Raw genomic sequence first — 17,442 nt, forward strand, 5'->3', positions numbered from 1 at the left:
GTTATCACTTGTCTTCCTAGACTTTCTTGCATACTCAGTGGACAACCTGAAAACACGGATGCCAGAGGCTATGCTCTACATCCTAGGAGCCGGAAACAGTCAAGGTCTCTCTTGATGCCTCTTGACTTGCAGAAGTAATGGTTTTTCAGCCTTTGGTGCTCCATCTGCCTTTTCCATTTGTGTTTTCTCCCGTAGTCTGTGCTGAGACCAGTGTACATGAGACCAGAGCTGAACCATGAGTATTCCAGGTTACAGATCCTCTGATGTCTCAGTCTACTTCTTCGTGTGGTATCCTAAGTATTTTCTCCTAGAAGGGGAAAATGAGAAATAGGTTTTTAGGATTCCAAATTTGATTCAGTATTGAAGTGAAAACATATGCCTGTTAACTCTGCTTTCTCATCCCAAGCCTGACCCGAGGCGTGGAGACGTGTTAGAGTTGGGGGAGGGTTTGGAAAGGTGACTAGCATCCTTGGTATGCCTGAAAGGAAAACACCAGCTAAGGACTTACGTTACACACTCAGGGTTGAGTGTGGGAAGAGTCTAGATGGGAAGAGTCTTTGATGCTGTATTTAAATTCAGAAAGGTTGATGACTATGGAGGTTGCTAATCTCTCCTTTCAAGGTGCGGTAGAAGGGGTGAGGTTGCAGGACCACAGGATAGCTATGTGAATAGTGCTTCAAGTGAGACAAAAAGGGCCAAGGAATAAATGAAAATCAAATCATGGCTTGTTTGGCATGCTTTGTGGATAGAGTCACTATTCACTGATTTGACTAATTAATTATTGCTCTCCAGGGCTTCCCTGGTGGCTCAAATGGTAAAGAATCTGCCTCCAATGTGAGAGACCCATGTTTATCCCTGGGTCAGGAAGATCCCCTGGAGAAGAGAATGGCAACCCACTCTAGTATTCTTGCCTGGAGAATCCCATGGACAGAGGAGCCTGGTGGGCTCTAAAAAGTCAGACATGACTGAGAAACTAACACACACATTGCTCTCCAAGTATTGGCTGAGCATCTGTGACTTATGTGAAGGTAATGGAAACCACGAGAGAGAAAGAAGAGGATGAAATACATAACCCTGCATTCATAGGCTTGTGGTTCCATTGGGAAGATTTGGTGCACTCCTGTGCAATGTGGAATGCTGAGATATAATACTTAGGAGCCCCGAGGCTCCTGGAAATTGTATGCCTAGGAATAGCTTTTCTCCTTCCACACCACTACAGGGACACTCCAGAGAGCCACTGAAATCCCTGGGGCAAGGGAAGGCTGGCCACCAGTGTCCCCTCATTCCTGTTCAGTGAAACTGAGTTCACCTGTCAATCCACGTCTTCTCCACATTCCCATAGTCATGTCGACTCATAAATATTCTTTCATCAGCATCCTTTATTTTTTGCAACTCTGTCTCTGACTTTGGAAAAAATTAGTCCTTTATTTTTTTCCCTTCCCTCTCCTAATTTCTAGCTTTGTGCTCCAAATTAAACCTAACTGTGGCCAAGACTTAAGATTAGGATTTATGATGACCTGGAAAAGTAAACTAATAATTTTGAATTGAAAATACATGTGATAAAGAACTAGTGCCACAAAATTATAAAGCCTTTGAAAATTCACTTTATTATTTCTACCCCCAAAGATCCATCTGATTTCTCTGATTGGAATTGTTTTTCTCTCTAGCACTAGCAGCCAAATTAAAAAATAATAGAACTTATTCTTTTTATTTGCTTATTAGAATTACAACCACTATTTTTAATGACAGATTTCATGAAATATAGTATAAAATTCACCCTTTTAAGAATGTATAATTCAGTGGCGCTTAGTGTGTTCAGAGATGTGCAACCATCAGCTCTATCTGATTTTAGAACATTTTCATTACTACAGAAAGAAACAGTGTCCATTAGCAGTCACATGCCATTCTTTCTCCCCAAAGCCCTAGGAAATCACTGACTCTACAAATCTGTTTATTCTGGACATTTCACATAAATGGAATCATACAATATATGGCCTTTTTGTCTGACTTCTTTCACTGTGCATAATGTTTTCAAGGTTCATCCATCTGTCCATACTTAATTCCTTTTTATGGTTGAATATTACTCCACTGTATGGATATTTCACATTTGGTTTTTCCATGCATTATTCATCATGGAAAAACTTCTGTGTTGTTTCTATTTTGGGGCCTTTATAAATAATGAATACTGCTCTGAACATTCATGTACAAGCTTTTATGTGAACACTTGTTTTCTGTTTTCTTGGGTATAGACAGAGAATGGAATTGGTAACCCTACATTTAACATTTTGAGGAACTGCCAAATTGTCTTCCAAAGAGGTCGGACCATTTTAGAATCCAGCCAGCAATGTATGGGGCTTCAAATTCTCCACATCCTCACCAACACTTGTCTTTTTTGTTTTAGCCATGCTAGTGGGTGTGAAATGGTATCTCATTGTGGTTTTGATTTGCATTTTCCTAATGTTGAAACTCCAGTACTTTGGCCACCTCATGCGAAGAGTTGACTCACTGGAAAAGACTCTGATGCTGGGAGGGATTGGGGGCAGGAGGAGAAGGGGACGACAGAGGATGAGATGGCTGGATGGCATCACTGACTTGATGGATGTGAGTTTGAGTGAACTCCGGGAGTTGGTGATAGACAGGGAGGCCTGGCGTGCTGCAGTTCATGGGGTTGCAAAGAGTTGGACACGACTGAGCGACTGAACTAAACTGAATGTTGAAATGCAGATGTCAAGCAAACATCTTTTCATGTGCTCATCGGCCATTTGTAAATCTTCTTTGGAGAAATGTCTGTTTTTAAAAAGTACCGATTCATTTGGCTGTGTCGGGTCTCAGTTGTGTCACGTGGGATCTTCATTGTGTCATGCACAATCTTTTGTTGCGGTGTGCTGACTCTCTAGCTGTGGCTCACGTGCTCCAGAGCATACAGGTGCAGCAGTTGTGGCGCGCAGGCTTAGTTGCTCCACAGCATGTGTGATCTTAGCTCCCTGACCAGGGATCGAACCCACATCCTCTGCATTGCAAGGTGGATTCTTAACCACTGGACCACCAGGGAAGTCCTGGAAATGTCTGTTCAAATTGACTACCCATTTTAAAAATTGGTGGAGTGTTGTTCTTTTATTGTTGACTTGTAAGAATTTATTACATATTCTGAATATATAATTTGCAATTACTTTTTCCCATCCTGTGGGTTGTCTCTTTACCTTCTTGATGGTATCCTTTGAAGCAGAAATGTTCTTAATCTTGACGTAGTCCCTTTTATTTCTTCTTTTGTTGTTTGTACTTTTGGTATAGAAACACTATTTTTCATAGAACACTTTTTGGCATTTCAGTTACATTAGTTAACTAGATTTTGAGAACTAGCTTGCAAATCCAGTTGATACTTACAGTCCCTCTGGAAGAGTATATTAAGACCAACAATGATGGTAATTTCCTGTATATAATTGTAGTGCAAATATAAAGTGTCGTAAAGGCTCAGAGGCTGCTAAGGGTCTTGAGCTGGAGTAGTCAGGAGGGGCTCTGGGGCGGGACTTGAGGGGGCCCTGGTCTTGATGGGCCTTAGAGCTGTTAAATCTGAAGTGATGTTCAGGAATCTATCCTCCTCCGTGAGTTAAGGCAGCTTGAATTTGGAGTACTCAAGAGCCTTGTTCAGATTAGCCACTTCCTGCTGCTGCAGTCACATCAGTCATGTCTGACTCTTTGCAACCCAATGGACTGTAGCCCACCTGGCTCTTCTGTCCTTGGAATTTTCCATGCAAGAATACTGGAGTGGGTTGCCACTTCCTTCCCCAGGGGATCTTCCTGACCCAGGGGTAGAACGTGCATCTCCTGCGTTGGCAGGTGGGTTCTTTTACCACTGGCACCACCTGGGAAGCTCAGATTAGCCACTTAAGGGCTATCATATCTGGTGCGACCGTGGAAAATAGGAAAGAACAGAAGTCTGGGTAGTTTAATGGGCAGCTACCAGTGATTGTGGTGGGCACATCAGCCCCATAGGCATGATCAGCTTACTTCCCATCTGGTAGCCAAGAGACTAAGCCTGTTTGGAGGCCCTGGGGTCATGCTGGCCATGCCCAGAGCAGACTCAGGTCTTTTCCTGGCCTCTGGACCACCCTAGTAGAAAGAGGACTCATGATAGTAGAGCATGTCCTCCTAGGAAGGGCTGTAACAGACAAAAATGTCCTATGCCTGCTGAGGTTTAGAGCTCTGGGATAAAGCACTTTGAAAAGGTTCCCCTTATGAGGCCATTTGAACAGGACAGTTTTAAGGAAGTCTCAAAGGAAAAGGGTAGGGGAAGGGCTGAGGCTGAGGAATCAGGGTAAAGATGTCTGTTTTGCCTGATAGCAGATAATTTAAAAATAGATGAAAATTAAACTGCTCTTCAGTTTGTATCAAAATGTCCCTGTCGGAATGTCTGGGTCCCCACAGCAATGACAAAATGTCATAAGCCCTGAACCTCTGTGTAAAGATTATTCCCACAACCCTGAGAGAATAAGGAACTTCTCCTAGTCTCACTGCCAGACTTCCGTTGCCTGCAAAATTTGTGAAAACAGAAATTGTATCTATCCAAACATTTTATATCTCAGCATCTCTTCATTTCCTGTTCTGTCTGACCAGTCCCTCTCCTCTCACTCACATACCCCACATACCCTTTGGGAGCTCAGTAAATATTTATTGATAATGAAGATAATAACTAAAAATATGTTCCCATCAATGGGGTAAATCTCTTGCCACTCAAGTGTCCTAAACCCATGAGAACCGCTTCAAAGATGTGTTCCCTTCACTTAAAAAAACAACCCCCAGAAAAAACCCCTTTACATGCCGTGCCCCCTGAGTTCTGGGAAGATTTCATTTTTAGATAGAATGCACTTACCCATCCACCATGCTGCTGGATCCAGGGTGAGAAATTCTCTTTCAGGTACTTGGTTCCAAAACCCAGCACCCTGTTCATGGGGTGATTGTCGATGGTCGTGAGCTTGGCTATGACATCTATTGCAAGAGCAGCTTTAAAGCCCTGAGCTTTGACCTCTGATTCTCCCCGGGTATCCACGCCCCTTAGGAACTGGTCTGTGATGGTCTTGACAACAGGATAGGATAACCCATCCAGGAAGCAGGCCATCAAAACTTTATCTTTCTTCAACTGTGTATGAGAGGAGAAACAGTATATGTCAGCCTTGGCTGGGCAGGCAGACTCTCCAGCTGAACACTGGGCAACTGAAACACGCAGTGGAAAACCCTGGTTTCTAATCTCAAATGTGGAACCATATCCTGCAGGACCACAGGGCATGGACTTTCTTTGTGATTTCCTTCCGTGGGAACCAATACAGACTGAACAGCCCATTTACAGGACATTCAACAAATGTTTCCTAGCACTTAGGACAGGTGGTAGGTACCATGAACGATTAAGATGTATCCTCACTCAAGGGGCTCAGAGTCCACTGACACTTGTAACCCAGTGAAAGGTGCTTTGTTAGAGGTTGTGTAATGGGCAGAATCCACAACCTGGAAATCGCTGTTTTGGCTCAAACTCCTGCTCCACTTATTATTAGCTGTGCAATCTTGGAGAAATTACTTAACTTCTCAGTTTCACTTATGTCATCTCTAAACTGGGGCGACAGCCCCTATGAAAAAAGTGAAAGTGAAGTCGCTCTGTTGTGGCTGACTCTTTGCAACCTGATGGACTGTAACCTGCCAGATTCCTCCATCCATGGGATTTTCCAGGCAAGAATACTAGAGTGGGTTGCCATTTCCTTCTCCAAGGGATCTTCCCAACCCAGGGATTGAACCTGGGTCTCCCACACTGCAGGCAGACTCTTTACCGTCTGAGCTACCAGGGAAACCCAGGGTAATTTTGAAACACCTGGCCTTGTGCCCAACATGGAGGAAATGCTCTTGAAATGTTAGCATGTGTCCAGGATGCTTCAAGAGCTCAGAGTTATCAGGGAAACCTTCATGAGTTACCTGAGTTCATGTGAAAAGAAAAACAAAATTGAATCCATTGATTCCCTTCCATTGTTCTACTCAATTGATTTTACCTTATACTCCTCTCTTGAACGTTTTATTTCTTAGCTTTCCTCCCTTTAGAGTATCATGGTCTTAGAAAAAGAACAATACTGCCTTGGCTTTTTTTTTTTTTTTTTTGCCACGCTGCACAGCATATGGGATCTTAGTTCCCTGACCAGGGATTGAATCCATGTCCCCTGCATTGGGAGCATGGAGTCTTAACAGCTAGACCACCAGAGAAGTCTCAGTGGACAGCCTTGAGAGCTACAAGGTTCCTCCTTCAAATGGGGAGAAATGACTTGCCCTGTACTCCTGTCCACTGATGCTAGTTCTAGAGAAACACAGGGTCATCATATGCCCTGTTCTGTTTTCTGCTTCCTCTGCACCCCTGACCACCCTCTACTATGGCCCAAAGCTCTCCTATTTCCTCCTCTTTTCTTTGGTCTGATGCCTTGGTTTCCTCAATGTTTCTCATTCTGTACCATTGCATATTCCTCCCCCATCCTGGTCACCATCCTCTGGGACACCTCTGACAAGGGCATTGAGGAGCCACCGAGCACGCTGGGGTGGACTGGGGTGGGTGGCTGGCTAGTTAGAGCTGTTAACCCCTCCTGCAGAGCCCCATGGACTTGGCTTCCTGCCCATGGATCCTTGCAAAGCGAGAGAGTGTGTCCCCAGGCCAGCTCCTGATGGCCAGACGCAGGAGACCTCATAGCCAGCCATGGGTAACACACAGAGACGAGATGCCTTCAGAAGCCATGACCACAGGGGGGCCTGCCCGCTGCCACCTTACCTGAAGGCAACCCTTGCATGTTCCTGATGGGAATAACCAGTCTCAACTTCTAACTGGCCTGAAACCCAGCATTCTCCAGGTAACGCTAACCCGTCCCCTGGCCAAACTGCTGAGAGAAAACAGTCCGGCCATTCTAGGGGGAGATTTCAGACAACACTCCAGACTTGGAGCAGCTTTGGGACACAGATATTCAGGCTGCAGGGCAAACACAAGAGTCTAAACTTCCCTGAGGATCAGTTACATGGGGAACTAGATTCATAATTCTATTCAGCGAATTTTAATTTATTGGTGACTTTTTTCCTTTCCAAAAATTCCGAGGAGGCTCCAGAAGGTTTACTTATGTTTTCCAAAGTGATTCATTTTTGAGACCCTGCCAGCATGAAGAGTTTTGACTCCAAGGGAAATAAAATTTAGGACTTAAGTGGAAACCAGAACTTTGAAAAAGGAGTACAACCATCAGTCCAGTTCCATTCCCCGGTACAGGGCGGGGACACAGAAAGAAAACCCATTAGTTCAAGACACTCCCTACCTCTCTTTCCAACTGCTCCCCCGAATATTTCAGCAGCTCAACAATTCTGGCTATTATTTGGTCTTCTTCTGTCAGGGGAAAATTACAGTTATTTCTTTCAAGAGAAAAAAAAAAAAAATCTTGTATGTTTCCAGGGACAAACTTGTAGCCTGGTTAGGGAGTGAGGAAGACCATGCACTTTGTAACTTCCAGCAAAGTAAACCTTATTTCACCTCTTCTGATGATGCCCAAAGCATTCTGAACACCCTCTCCTCCATCCCCTTCTTTCCTCCCCTAGTCCCCCGATTCTCACCGTGAAACTCATCACCTTATTTGCTCTAAGAATGCTGGTGGGAGGTGGGAGGGGGGTTCATGTTTGGGATCGCATGTACACCCATGGTGGATTCATGTCAATGTATGGCAAAACCAATACACTATTGTAAAGTAAAATAAAGTAAAAATAAAAATTAAAAAAAAAAAGAATGCTGGTGAAGATGCATGAGCTTATCTCTAATGATACTTAAAAGAAAAAATTTTTAACTTTTATTTTGTATTGGGGTATAGCCGATTAACAACATTGTAATTGTTTCAGGTGGAGAGTGAAGGAACTCAGTCATACATATACATGTATCCATTCTCCCCTAAACTCCCCTATGTTCCAGGCTGCCACATAACATTGAGCAGAGTTCCCTCTGCTATACAGTAGGTCCTTGTTGGTTATCCATTTTAAATATAGCAGTGTGTACATGTCCCTCCGAAACTCCCTAACTGTCCCTTCCCCCCTGATACTTAAAAGAAATGTCTCTCAGGTCTTTGGGCTTTTCCTGAGCAGGTGGTCTTTTCCCATGTAGACACCATAAACCCCTATTTGATCATATTCATCCTTTGTGTTAACTGCTGGAAAACTCAGAGCCAAACTGTGGCCTCCTAAGAGGAAGGTACAGTCTTCCTGAATTTGGGGAATTAAAGTCATTCCTAAACCCACCTATTTTCCTACTTTTTTTTTTTTTTAACATTATCTTTCAGATTGGACTTATCTAACTAAAACCTGTACTTTGTATGCTGTGTCTTTACAACAGGGTAGAGTCAAAGGAAATATAGTGAATAAGTTCTCCCACCCCAAAGGCTAACATGGCAGATGGAGACAGAGATGGCTCCAGTTTGTGTGTGCTGTGTGTGTTGGAACAGGGAAGGCGGAGTCTGCTTTCCCTTGTCTCCAAACGTGCTAACAGTGAGATAATATTAGGAAAACAGTCATCGCTATAGCGTTGAATCCAAACAGAGACAAGCCTGTTACTGAAGGAACAGCATGTTTTCCTTGCGGCATAGTCTCTGAAGTCATGAAGTCCTCATGTGTGTCCCGGAGGAGAAGGGGAGGAGAGGCCAGGAAAGTCCTGCCACGAGGTCGTGTGAAGGGCAACGAGGTAGCAAGCCTGAGACCCAAGTCACCTGGGAGAAGAAGGACTGGGTGCTTCCGCCGCCCATATGTAGTTTGTATCTGACTCTGTTGCCTCTTTCTGGGAAAGCTGCTGCAGCAGCAGTCCCAGCTTCTCACGTGCTGGAGGATGGGGGCCTGAGCTTTGGCTTGGCTTCGTGTCGCCACTTTTTGTGGCCCAGACACACGTGAGATAGCAGTAAAGTAGGAACACTTTGGGTTTTTTTTTGCTCTCCGGGGGTCCCTGCTCTCCCAGCTCCTCACTCGAAGCCCCTTTGGTAGTCTGTGGTCCTGGCAGCACAGCAAGGGTGGACACACTTACCCGTCTGGTTCTGGGGTGGGAGGGCACCGCCATGATTGTAGAATCCCCTGCTGCCTTGTCGCTTGATGTGCTGCAAACTCAAGAGCCAGCTGGGCCCCTCATCGTCCACTGGAGTTTGAGAAAGAGAACCACAGGCTGGACAGTCATTAGTGAGGGAAGGTCAGACTGAACTCCTCTTCCCGGGCACTTGGTCCTGTTTCTCTCAACTCTGGGCTTCCCTGGTAGCTCAGACCGTAAAGAATCGCCTGCCAATGCAGGAGAGGTGGGTTCCATCCCTGGGTCGGGACGATCCCCTGGAGGAGGGCGTGGCAACCCACTCCAGTATTCTTGCCTGGGAAACCCAGTGGACACAGGAGCCTGGCAGAGTACAGTCCACGGAGTCACAAAGAGTTGGACACAACTGAACGACTAACACCTTCACCTTCCCTTTCCTTTCCCTCAGATCTAGAATTCCTACAGGTCAGTTGGGGTCCACAGTCCTGCCTGCTGCTCCAGTTTGGGTGACAACTGACCCAGCCTGGTCACTGCTTCTCAGGTGTGCTTCATGTCAGGCTCTAGGCTTGGTGCCTGACAAGCCCCCTGCTGCTTCACAGGAGCCCAAGGCAATAGTGTAAACTCCTGGGTGGATGCTCCACCTACAGCCTGTGCACTTGCTTGAGCACACCGGGCCTTGGCTGTGGCTAACATGGTGAAATCTAATGCTGCATTCCCCCGCTGCCGCCCCCCACCTGTGAACAAGATTGAGCACTCGCTTTGTACCTCCTCCTGCCTCTCAATAGGAGACTTTTCTTTGGACTTAGCAGTGAGCTTGGCATGCTGCTTCCCTCTGCTGGCGCACTCCCCTTGGCTTGGGCTGGGTTCTCCAGCTAAAGGTCAGTGCCTCCAGCGTGTGCTTGTGGTGCCCTGAGTGCAGGTCAGCAGAGATTCCTAAGTGGCGGGGCCCTGAGCTGAATAAATACATACGAGCTCATGGACCTCTGCTTGGCCAACACGCACCCTGGGGCAGACACTCAGAAGGGAAGTTTACCTTTCTTGGTACTTTCAGCTCCAGACTGCCCTTTGAGACCCTGAAATACCAGAACCTCTTTGGACTTGAAGCCTCCTCCCTGGCTGTGGAGCTCTTCTGGCGGCGGCCAGGAATAAACGATTTCAGCGACTCGGTTGGCAATGGAAGCGACTCTGGGGTCCGTGGCTGAAAGAAGACAAAACGGTGCTGACAGGCCCTTCCCAGAACTTTGTCTGGCTCATTGGTATGCACGGTTGCCCGAAATGAAAACACCGGGCCTAGAGGGAAAGGAAATGGCCTGGGGCCGAGCAGGAGTGTGTGTTTTGGGGGGAGGTGGTGGCATTCTTCAGAAAGCCTGGGCAGTTGCCTGGCAGAGGCTGGGATGGGGGAGGGGCACGCAGGAATGATTGCCACCTTGAAACAATTATCCCTATGCACCCTCTTTTGGAAGTCTTGCAAAATTAGGGTCCCCTTGCCCCTTTGCAACACAAAAGGCAGTGCTTAGTTCTTTCCTTGTGGGAACGCTCATTACGCTTTTATTTTTATTCTTTTTTGGGGCATCCTTTATATCTCGGAGGGCTGGCCCCTATGCACTTCGGAAGGCATTCAGCAGTGTGACAAGCCTTTGGGGGCTGGTCACTGAGGAGAGAGAAATATCCCTTCTCTTGAGCTGTATTCCTGACTCAAGTCTATTATCAAGGAAACACGGACCCCCCCCTTGCTGGTATGGTCACGTGTCGTCTTCCCTGCCTCCACGCCTGCTGGGAAACATGCAGAAAATGTGGATAGGTAAACAAGGATGCATAAAATCTAACCCATGACCCTCAAGAATTTACAATCCAAGAAAAGACTTATGTCAAGTGTTTGCACACGTAATTAGAGGGTAAAGCATCTAGGGACATGAAGGTTTAAATGGCTCTGGCCCCGAACGTCATGGCCTGTGAAGGACAAGTCGACTTGGCCCCTGGTGGAGGACGGGGTTAGGGCAGGAGGGCAGGCAGTATTGCTGAGTTATTTGGGAGTAAAATTCCATTGTTAATGTGTCACTACGTTCTTAACACGTAGAAGCTTGTACAAGCTCTGCCTTTGATATGGAGCAGTCGTATCGTGTAATGTTTAAGAACAACAGTATTTAATTCATAAGACTTGTTGACAGTAACAGGTTTGGGCCAGAGGGTCAGTGTGCCCAGAGGAACTCCCAGACTTTGTCAATCAGGATAGATGAGCAAGGCAAGGTGTGGGTGTCATGTGAAGAGCTGGGAGTGACCTCCTGAGGAGCTGCCAGGTGATGTCTGATTCTCCTTCCCCAGATTCTCTCATCACCCTCCTGGGTGTTCACTGACAGGCCACTGATGCCCTGTCCACAATGCATTCCTTTTAAAAAGAAGGCATAATGGCTTCCTTAAAAAGCCACATTTATCATGGTGCTCCATTGGGTTCAAAAACAGATCAGCAGTGGATTAGAGAGAGAAGAACTGGAGAGGTCAAGGAGTGGAGGATCAATGCTTTTCCTTTCTGTTTAACAACAATCCAACCAAAAAGACTTTTCCACTTTTAAATCACCTTACTGCAGCCCAACCAGCCGCCTTGTGAACGCTAGCCACCCACGCAAGGAGGTGGCAAGAGGCTGGATCCCCAAACCAGTGGGAGCCTTCCCTTGTGTCCGTGGGAGCTGGGAGAGGAAAGCTTGCACGCCTTGCCTCTCTAACCTTGTGCGGTTGGTTGGGTGATCAGCATGTTCTTTTCCATGGTAGAGTCACACTCTGCCCACCTTGCCTTCAAAGAAGGCAGATGAGGGCCCTCATGGCTGTCCCTCCCCATCTCCCAGCCTCCACCACGTGGTCACAAGACCATCAGAGGACACAGAGGTGGTCCCCAAGCTGACTAACCTGTGTATCTGTTTCTATGGATTGGAGGAATGCAGACAAAATGTGTGCAGGAAAATCTATAAGCAAACACATTTTGAAACTCAGATGAATTAATCTGGTTAAGATTCCCTTTCTAGGGACTTTCCTGGCAGTCCAGTGGTTAAGAGTCTGTGCTTCCACCACAGGAGGTTCTGGTTCAATCCCTGGTCAGGGAACTGTAAGATCCCACATGCCTTGCAGTATGGCAAAAAAAAAGAAAAGAAAATTTCCATTCTAATACCTTTTTTTTTTTTTAAGATTTCCTTCTGATCAGAGTTGGTCTGATCTGATAGGCAAGGAAACATTGGATGAGGGTGGAGAGAAAATGGAAAGGCTGCCCTTCCTTTGGAGTTTATTCTGGGGACTCATTGTGCAGCTAAGGAGAGGAGAGTGGGGAAGGCATTTGGCTTGAGGTTTTTCTTTTAAAGAGAAAGGACAGGGCATTTGGAAGAGAATTCCATATAGGGGGGTCTGCTATTTCCTACCTCGTATCCCTTTTCTTTATCTTCCTTAGTAACAGACCCCTGAAATGTCAGGGGAAGCTGACAGAACTACCTTTCTCAGCCTCTTTTGCAATAAGGTGTAGGCACTGAGATGTAAGAAGTTGGCTACAGTTTTAAGAAAGCTCTCTAAAAGGGAGCTGAATTATCCAGAAAGATGATAACCTTTTGCCCTTCTCCTTGCTTCCTCTTCCTCCCTGCTTAGAATGTAGACATGATGGCTGGAATCTGAGCAGCCATCTTGGGGTTTAAGGTGACTTTGAGGTTGGAAGCCACTAGCTAAGGGACAACAGAATGGAATCCTTAAAGGCTGGGGAACTGGCAGATCAAGCCTCAACTGCCAAACTAGTTTTCTTTTATAGGAGAGAAAAATAATCTCTATGTCAGTGAAGTTACAGCAGATCACAGCTGTGGAGAAAAAAGAGACTCACAGAAAAACTGGGTTGCTGTTTCTCAAATTGGTATTGCCATTTGTTTTTCTACATCCCAAGGCCTGTCACTACTAGACTTTGGTCTTGGGACATAATCTCATAGTTCTTAGTCTAGCCCGGTGTCTGAAATGGCAGCACAGGCTAAATTGCGACCTTTAGTTAAAAGAACCCAGGGGACACCAACTACTGAGTTCTGATTTACATGTGGCAAAAGAGAAAGAGAAGGCAAGTTCCTCTTGAGTCACACCCAGCATAGAACCAGCTGCTGCTGCTGCTGCTGCTAAGTCACTTCAGTCGTGTCCGACTCTGTGCGACGCCATAGACGGCAGCCCACCAGGTTCCCCCATCCCTGGGATTCTCCAGGCAAGAACACTGGAGTGGGTTGCCGTTTCCTTCTCCAGTGCATGAAAGTGAAAATTGAAAGTGAAGTCGTTCAGTCGTGTCCGACCCTTAGCAACCCCATGGACTGCAGCCTACCAGGCTCCTCCGTCCATGGGATTTTCCAGGCAAGAGTACTGGAGTGGGGTGCCATTGCCTTCTCCAGTAGAACCAGCTAACCACCCACATAATTACCTAAACAAGAAAGCAAAGAGAGAGAAAGGGGAGAGGGAGAACTAACTTAAGTGAATCATTAAAGCTCAGCCTCCTGAGGAGATTACCATTTCTACTTTTGTAGGAATATCTATAGGTCTACACAGAGATCTGGAAATTTTAGAAAGTAAGCAAAGGTCCAATGACCTTCAGTAATCTTGAAATACAGAACATTGTTTTTCTCAGAAAAGCCAGAAAGTTAAATCTGTAAAGTCTTCTGTTTCCTGGCAAACTTCAAAGAACAGGACAAGGAGAAAAACCTATTTATGTGCCTCTAAACTGTTCTATCAGAGAAGGCGATGGCACCCCACTCCAGCACTCTTGCCTGGAAAATCACATAGATGGAGGAGCCTGGTAGACTGCAGTCCATGGGGCCGCCAAGTGTCGGACGCGACTGAGCGACTTCACTTTCACTTTTCACTTTCATGCATTGGAGAAGGAAATGCCAACCCACTCCAGTGTTCTTGCCTAGAGAATCCCAGGGACGGGGGAGCCTGATGGCCTGCCGTCTATGGGGTCGCACAGAGTCTGACACGACTGAAGCGACTTAGCAGCAGCAAACTGTTCTACGGGGCTTCCCAGGTGGCTCAGTGGTAAAGAATATGCCTGCCAATGCAGGCAACACAAGAGACCCAGGTGGGATCCCTGGGTCGGGAAGATCCCCTGGAGTGCGGGAAATGGCAACCCACTCCAGTATTCCTCCTGGGAAAAATCCCATGGACAGAGGAGCCTGGCAGGCCGCCGTCCATGGAGTCACAAAGTGTCGGACATGACAACACACACACAGGCAAGCAAGCCAAACTGTTCTGTTTGCTCCGGACCTCAGATCCCACCCCCAGCAGAAGGACCCCTGGAGGGAGGAGGATTTCCTCAGATAATCCCAACGGTAACTTCTCCTCCCTAAAGTTTACAAGTCTAATGGGAAATGGAAGTTTCCTTGATCGCAGCGAGTGCTCTAAAGCTGTCATTGCGTGCGCTGATTCTCCAATAAGCCTGACAGTCACAACACTTAAAACTTGAGACATTACTGCCACCTGTTGACTAATTATTGACACAGGCCAATCAGCCCAGCAGGAGAGCAGGTTTCTTTTAAAATCTGGGCATCAGGCAGAAGATATGGTTAGAGGGGAAGATGTTTATGCCTAGGTCTGTGGATGAAGGGCAACACTGTTAAAGCCTTGCATGAAAATGTTATGTTCAATACAATGTGTTTTGTCCCGCTGAAAGAAGATTTTGTCAAAATGCTTCTTGGTTGTTTTTTGAGTGGCTTGAACTTTGAAATCACTCTTGTGTATAGTTATCTGATCTTTCCATCCACCTTCAAGAAGCCAGTGTACAGATGGGAATGCAGAGGCTCAGGGATGGGAGTTGACTTCCCTCAGGAAGAACAGTCTGAGCCTATCTGGGGATCTTCCCTTTGTATTGGTCTCTGGCACTGAGGATTAGGAATTTGGGCAGCAAGCTTAATTATAGATGGTGGAGCCAGAAAACCAGTCCCGTCACCCATCACCCCCAAACTTTTCCTTTCTGCGCAGTCTTAAGGAAAGTAGGGCAATTAGGATTGAGAATTGGGGTTCCCTGGTGGCTCAGTGGAACTGGAGAAGACTCTTGAGAGTCCCTTGGACTGCAAGGAGATCAAACCAGTCAATCCTAAAGAAAATCAACCCTGAATATTCATTGCAAACAATGATATTGAAGCTGAAACTTTAATAATTTGGCCACCTGATGCAAAGAGCTGGCTCATTGGAAAAGACCTTGATGCTGGGAAAGATTGAGGGCAAAAGCAAAAGAGAGCAGCAGAGGATGAGATGGTTAGATAGCATCACTAATCAGGTCAGTTCAGTTGCTCGTCATGTCTGACTGTGACCCCATGGACTGTAGCACTCCAGGCTTCCCTGTCTAAACCAACTCCCAGAGCATGCCCAAACTCATGTCCATCGAGTCGGTGATGGACATTGAGTCACCGACTTGATGGACATGAATTTGAGCAGACTCCAGGAGACAGTTAAGGACAGGGAAGCCTTGCGTGCTGTAGTCTATGGAGCTGCAAAGAGTCAGACATGACAATGACAGAACAACCAGAGTGGTAAAGAATATGCCTGCTGATGCAGGAGACGCAGATTTGATCCCTGATCTGGGAAGATCCCACGTGTTGTGGAGCCACCGAGCCCATGCACCACAAGTGTCGAGCCTGTGCTCTCGAGCCCATGTGCTACAGCTACTGAAGCCTGTGAGCCCCAGAGCCTGTGCTCTGCAACAGGAGGAATCACGGCAATGAGAAGCCTACAGACCCCAACAGGGAGTAGCCCAGTCTCCAAAACTAGAGAAGAGCCTGCACGGAGACGAAGACCCAGCACAGCCAAAAAAAAAAAAAAAAAAAAAAAAACCAACAACAACCCAACAAAAGAATTGAGTATCAATAGGTTGGGAAACTGAGGTTCAAAGAGTTCCCTACCTCAGGGTGGGAGGAGGTGGACCCCCAGGCACACAAAGGAAAGAAGTGGCTGTGGGAGAGAAAGTGCAGTTGGTCCCCCAAAGCTTACCTTTATGCTCTAAGCGCTGGTCCACGCTGGAGCGGGACCTTGGCCATTTTGGACTCCAAGGATGGGCCTGAGGTCCCCCCACCCTTTGTCCCTGGGCAAGGATTTCCGGAGGCGAGCTCTGTGAGTCTTCCTCCTTCTCTGCTACCCCAAAGAGGGTCCTCCAAGACGACTTTTTCTTGGTGAGGTTTATGGCCTTCTCGCTGGATTGAGAATTTCTGCAGGGCCATGGCCCCTGAGTCCATGCCTCACTCACTGGCCAGCTCTCCGCCCCTTTCTGGGACAGACTCCTTGTTCTCAGGTGCTTCGGTGAGAGGACGGCAGAGGTGTTCTGGAAGACGTGGTGTTTGACATAGAACTCCAGGATTTTGAACTCCAAGCTGTCTGAGTCCTCATCATCCAGGGGGATCTCTTCCAGGTCACAGGAGCTGGCAGTGCACATGGTGGGGCTGCAATGACAAAATCCACACGTGTCCTTCCACCTGAGAGCTACCTACTCTTGGTAGGAAAGGGGAGATGGGGTGAAAGTCAGTAAGCATTTACTGAGCACCTATTCTCTTTGTGGTGTTGGAGAAGACTCTTGAGAGTCCTTTGGACTGCAAGGAGATCAAACTAGTCAGTCCTAAAGAAAATCAACCCTGAATATTTACTGGAAGGACTGATGCTGAAACTGAAGCTCTAGTACGTTGGCTAACTGATTTGAAGAGCTTGACTGATTGGAAAACACCCTGATGCTGGGAAAGATTGAGGGCAGGAGGAGAATGGGGGTGACAGACAATGAGATGGTTGGATGGCATCACTGACTTGATGGACATGAGTTTGAGCAACTCAGGCAGATGGTGAAAGATGGGGAAGCCTGGCTTGCTGCAGTCCATGGAGTCACAAAGAGTCAGATACAACTGAGCGACTGAACAAATTCTCTTTGTGCTAGGAGGCAGGGGGTAGCCAGAGAGGGAAAAGCCAGGGTTCTTTCTGCAAGTTCAGGCTTGCAGAGATGAGGAGATGTGTACATAGATAACTCCAGACCGAGAGAGTGAGCTAGGAGCTTGAACAAAGGTACTGGAGCAAACACAGGAGGTGGGGGAGGAACAGAGAGCTGCAAATAGAGGCAAGTGCAGGCTCCTTGTGCCTGGATCCTGGGGCTTAGAACAATCTGGGCACAGAGCAGACCATAGGTGAATTTCGGTTGTGTCCCTGGGCCCTGCAACTGGACCCTCAGACCTGGCCCCACCCACCAGTAAGCAGGCACTAGCCCCAGGATGTGGTTTCAACCCACCAATGGGAAGGCAACAGTCCCAGGGACTCCTGAACCCTAACTCAATCCTCTAGTTAACTCAGCAGTAACTCTGGGTCTCCCTGGGGTTCTAGAGTCAGACACCTTGTGACCTGACCCTGACCCTGCCAACCAG

The 17,442-nt window shown here is 46.9% G+C and overlaps 1 protein-coding gene across 1 annotated transcript; it reads right to left on the reverse strand.

Annotated features, from left to right (window-relative positions):
- Positions 1-268: 268 nt before the first annotated feature.
- Positions 269-16,475, reverse strand: BCL2L14 (BCL2 like 14). Its single transcript, XM_052640466.1, has 6 exons — positions 16,037-16,475; positions 10,086-10,250; positions 9,059-9,166; positions 7,323-7,390; positions 4,871-5,137; positions 269-307 (listed from the first exon to the last, which is right to left on the reverse strand). The coding sequence occupies exons 1-6, from the start codon at positions 16,473-16,475 to the stop codon at positions 269-271; spliced, it is 1,086 nt and encodes a 361-aa protein (XP_052496426.1).
- Between the last annotated feature and the right edge of the window lie 967 nt (positions 16,476-17,442).

This window comes from Budorcas taxicolor, chromosome 5 (assembly GCF_023091745.1).
Source record: "Budorcas taxicolor isolate Tak-1 chromosome 5, Takin1.1, whole genome shotgun sequence".
In the NCBI taxonomy this organism is placed as follows: Eukaryota; Metazoa; Chordata; class Mammalia; order Artiodactyla; family Bovidae; genus Budorcas; species Budorcas taxicolor.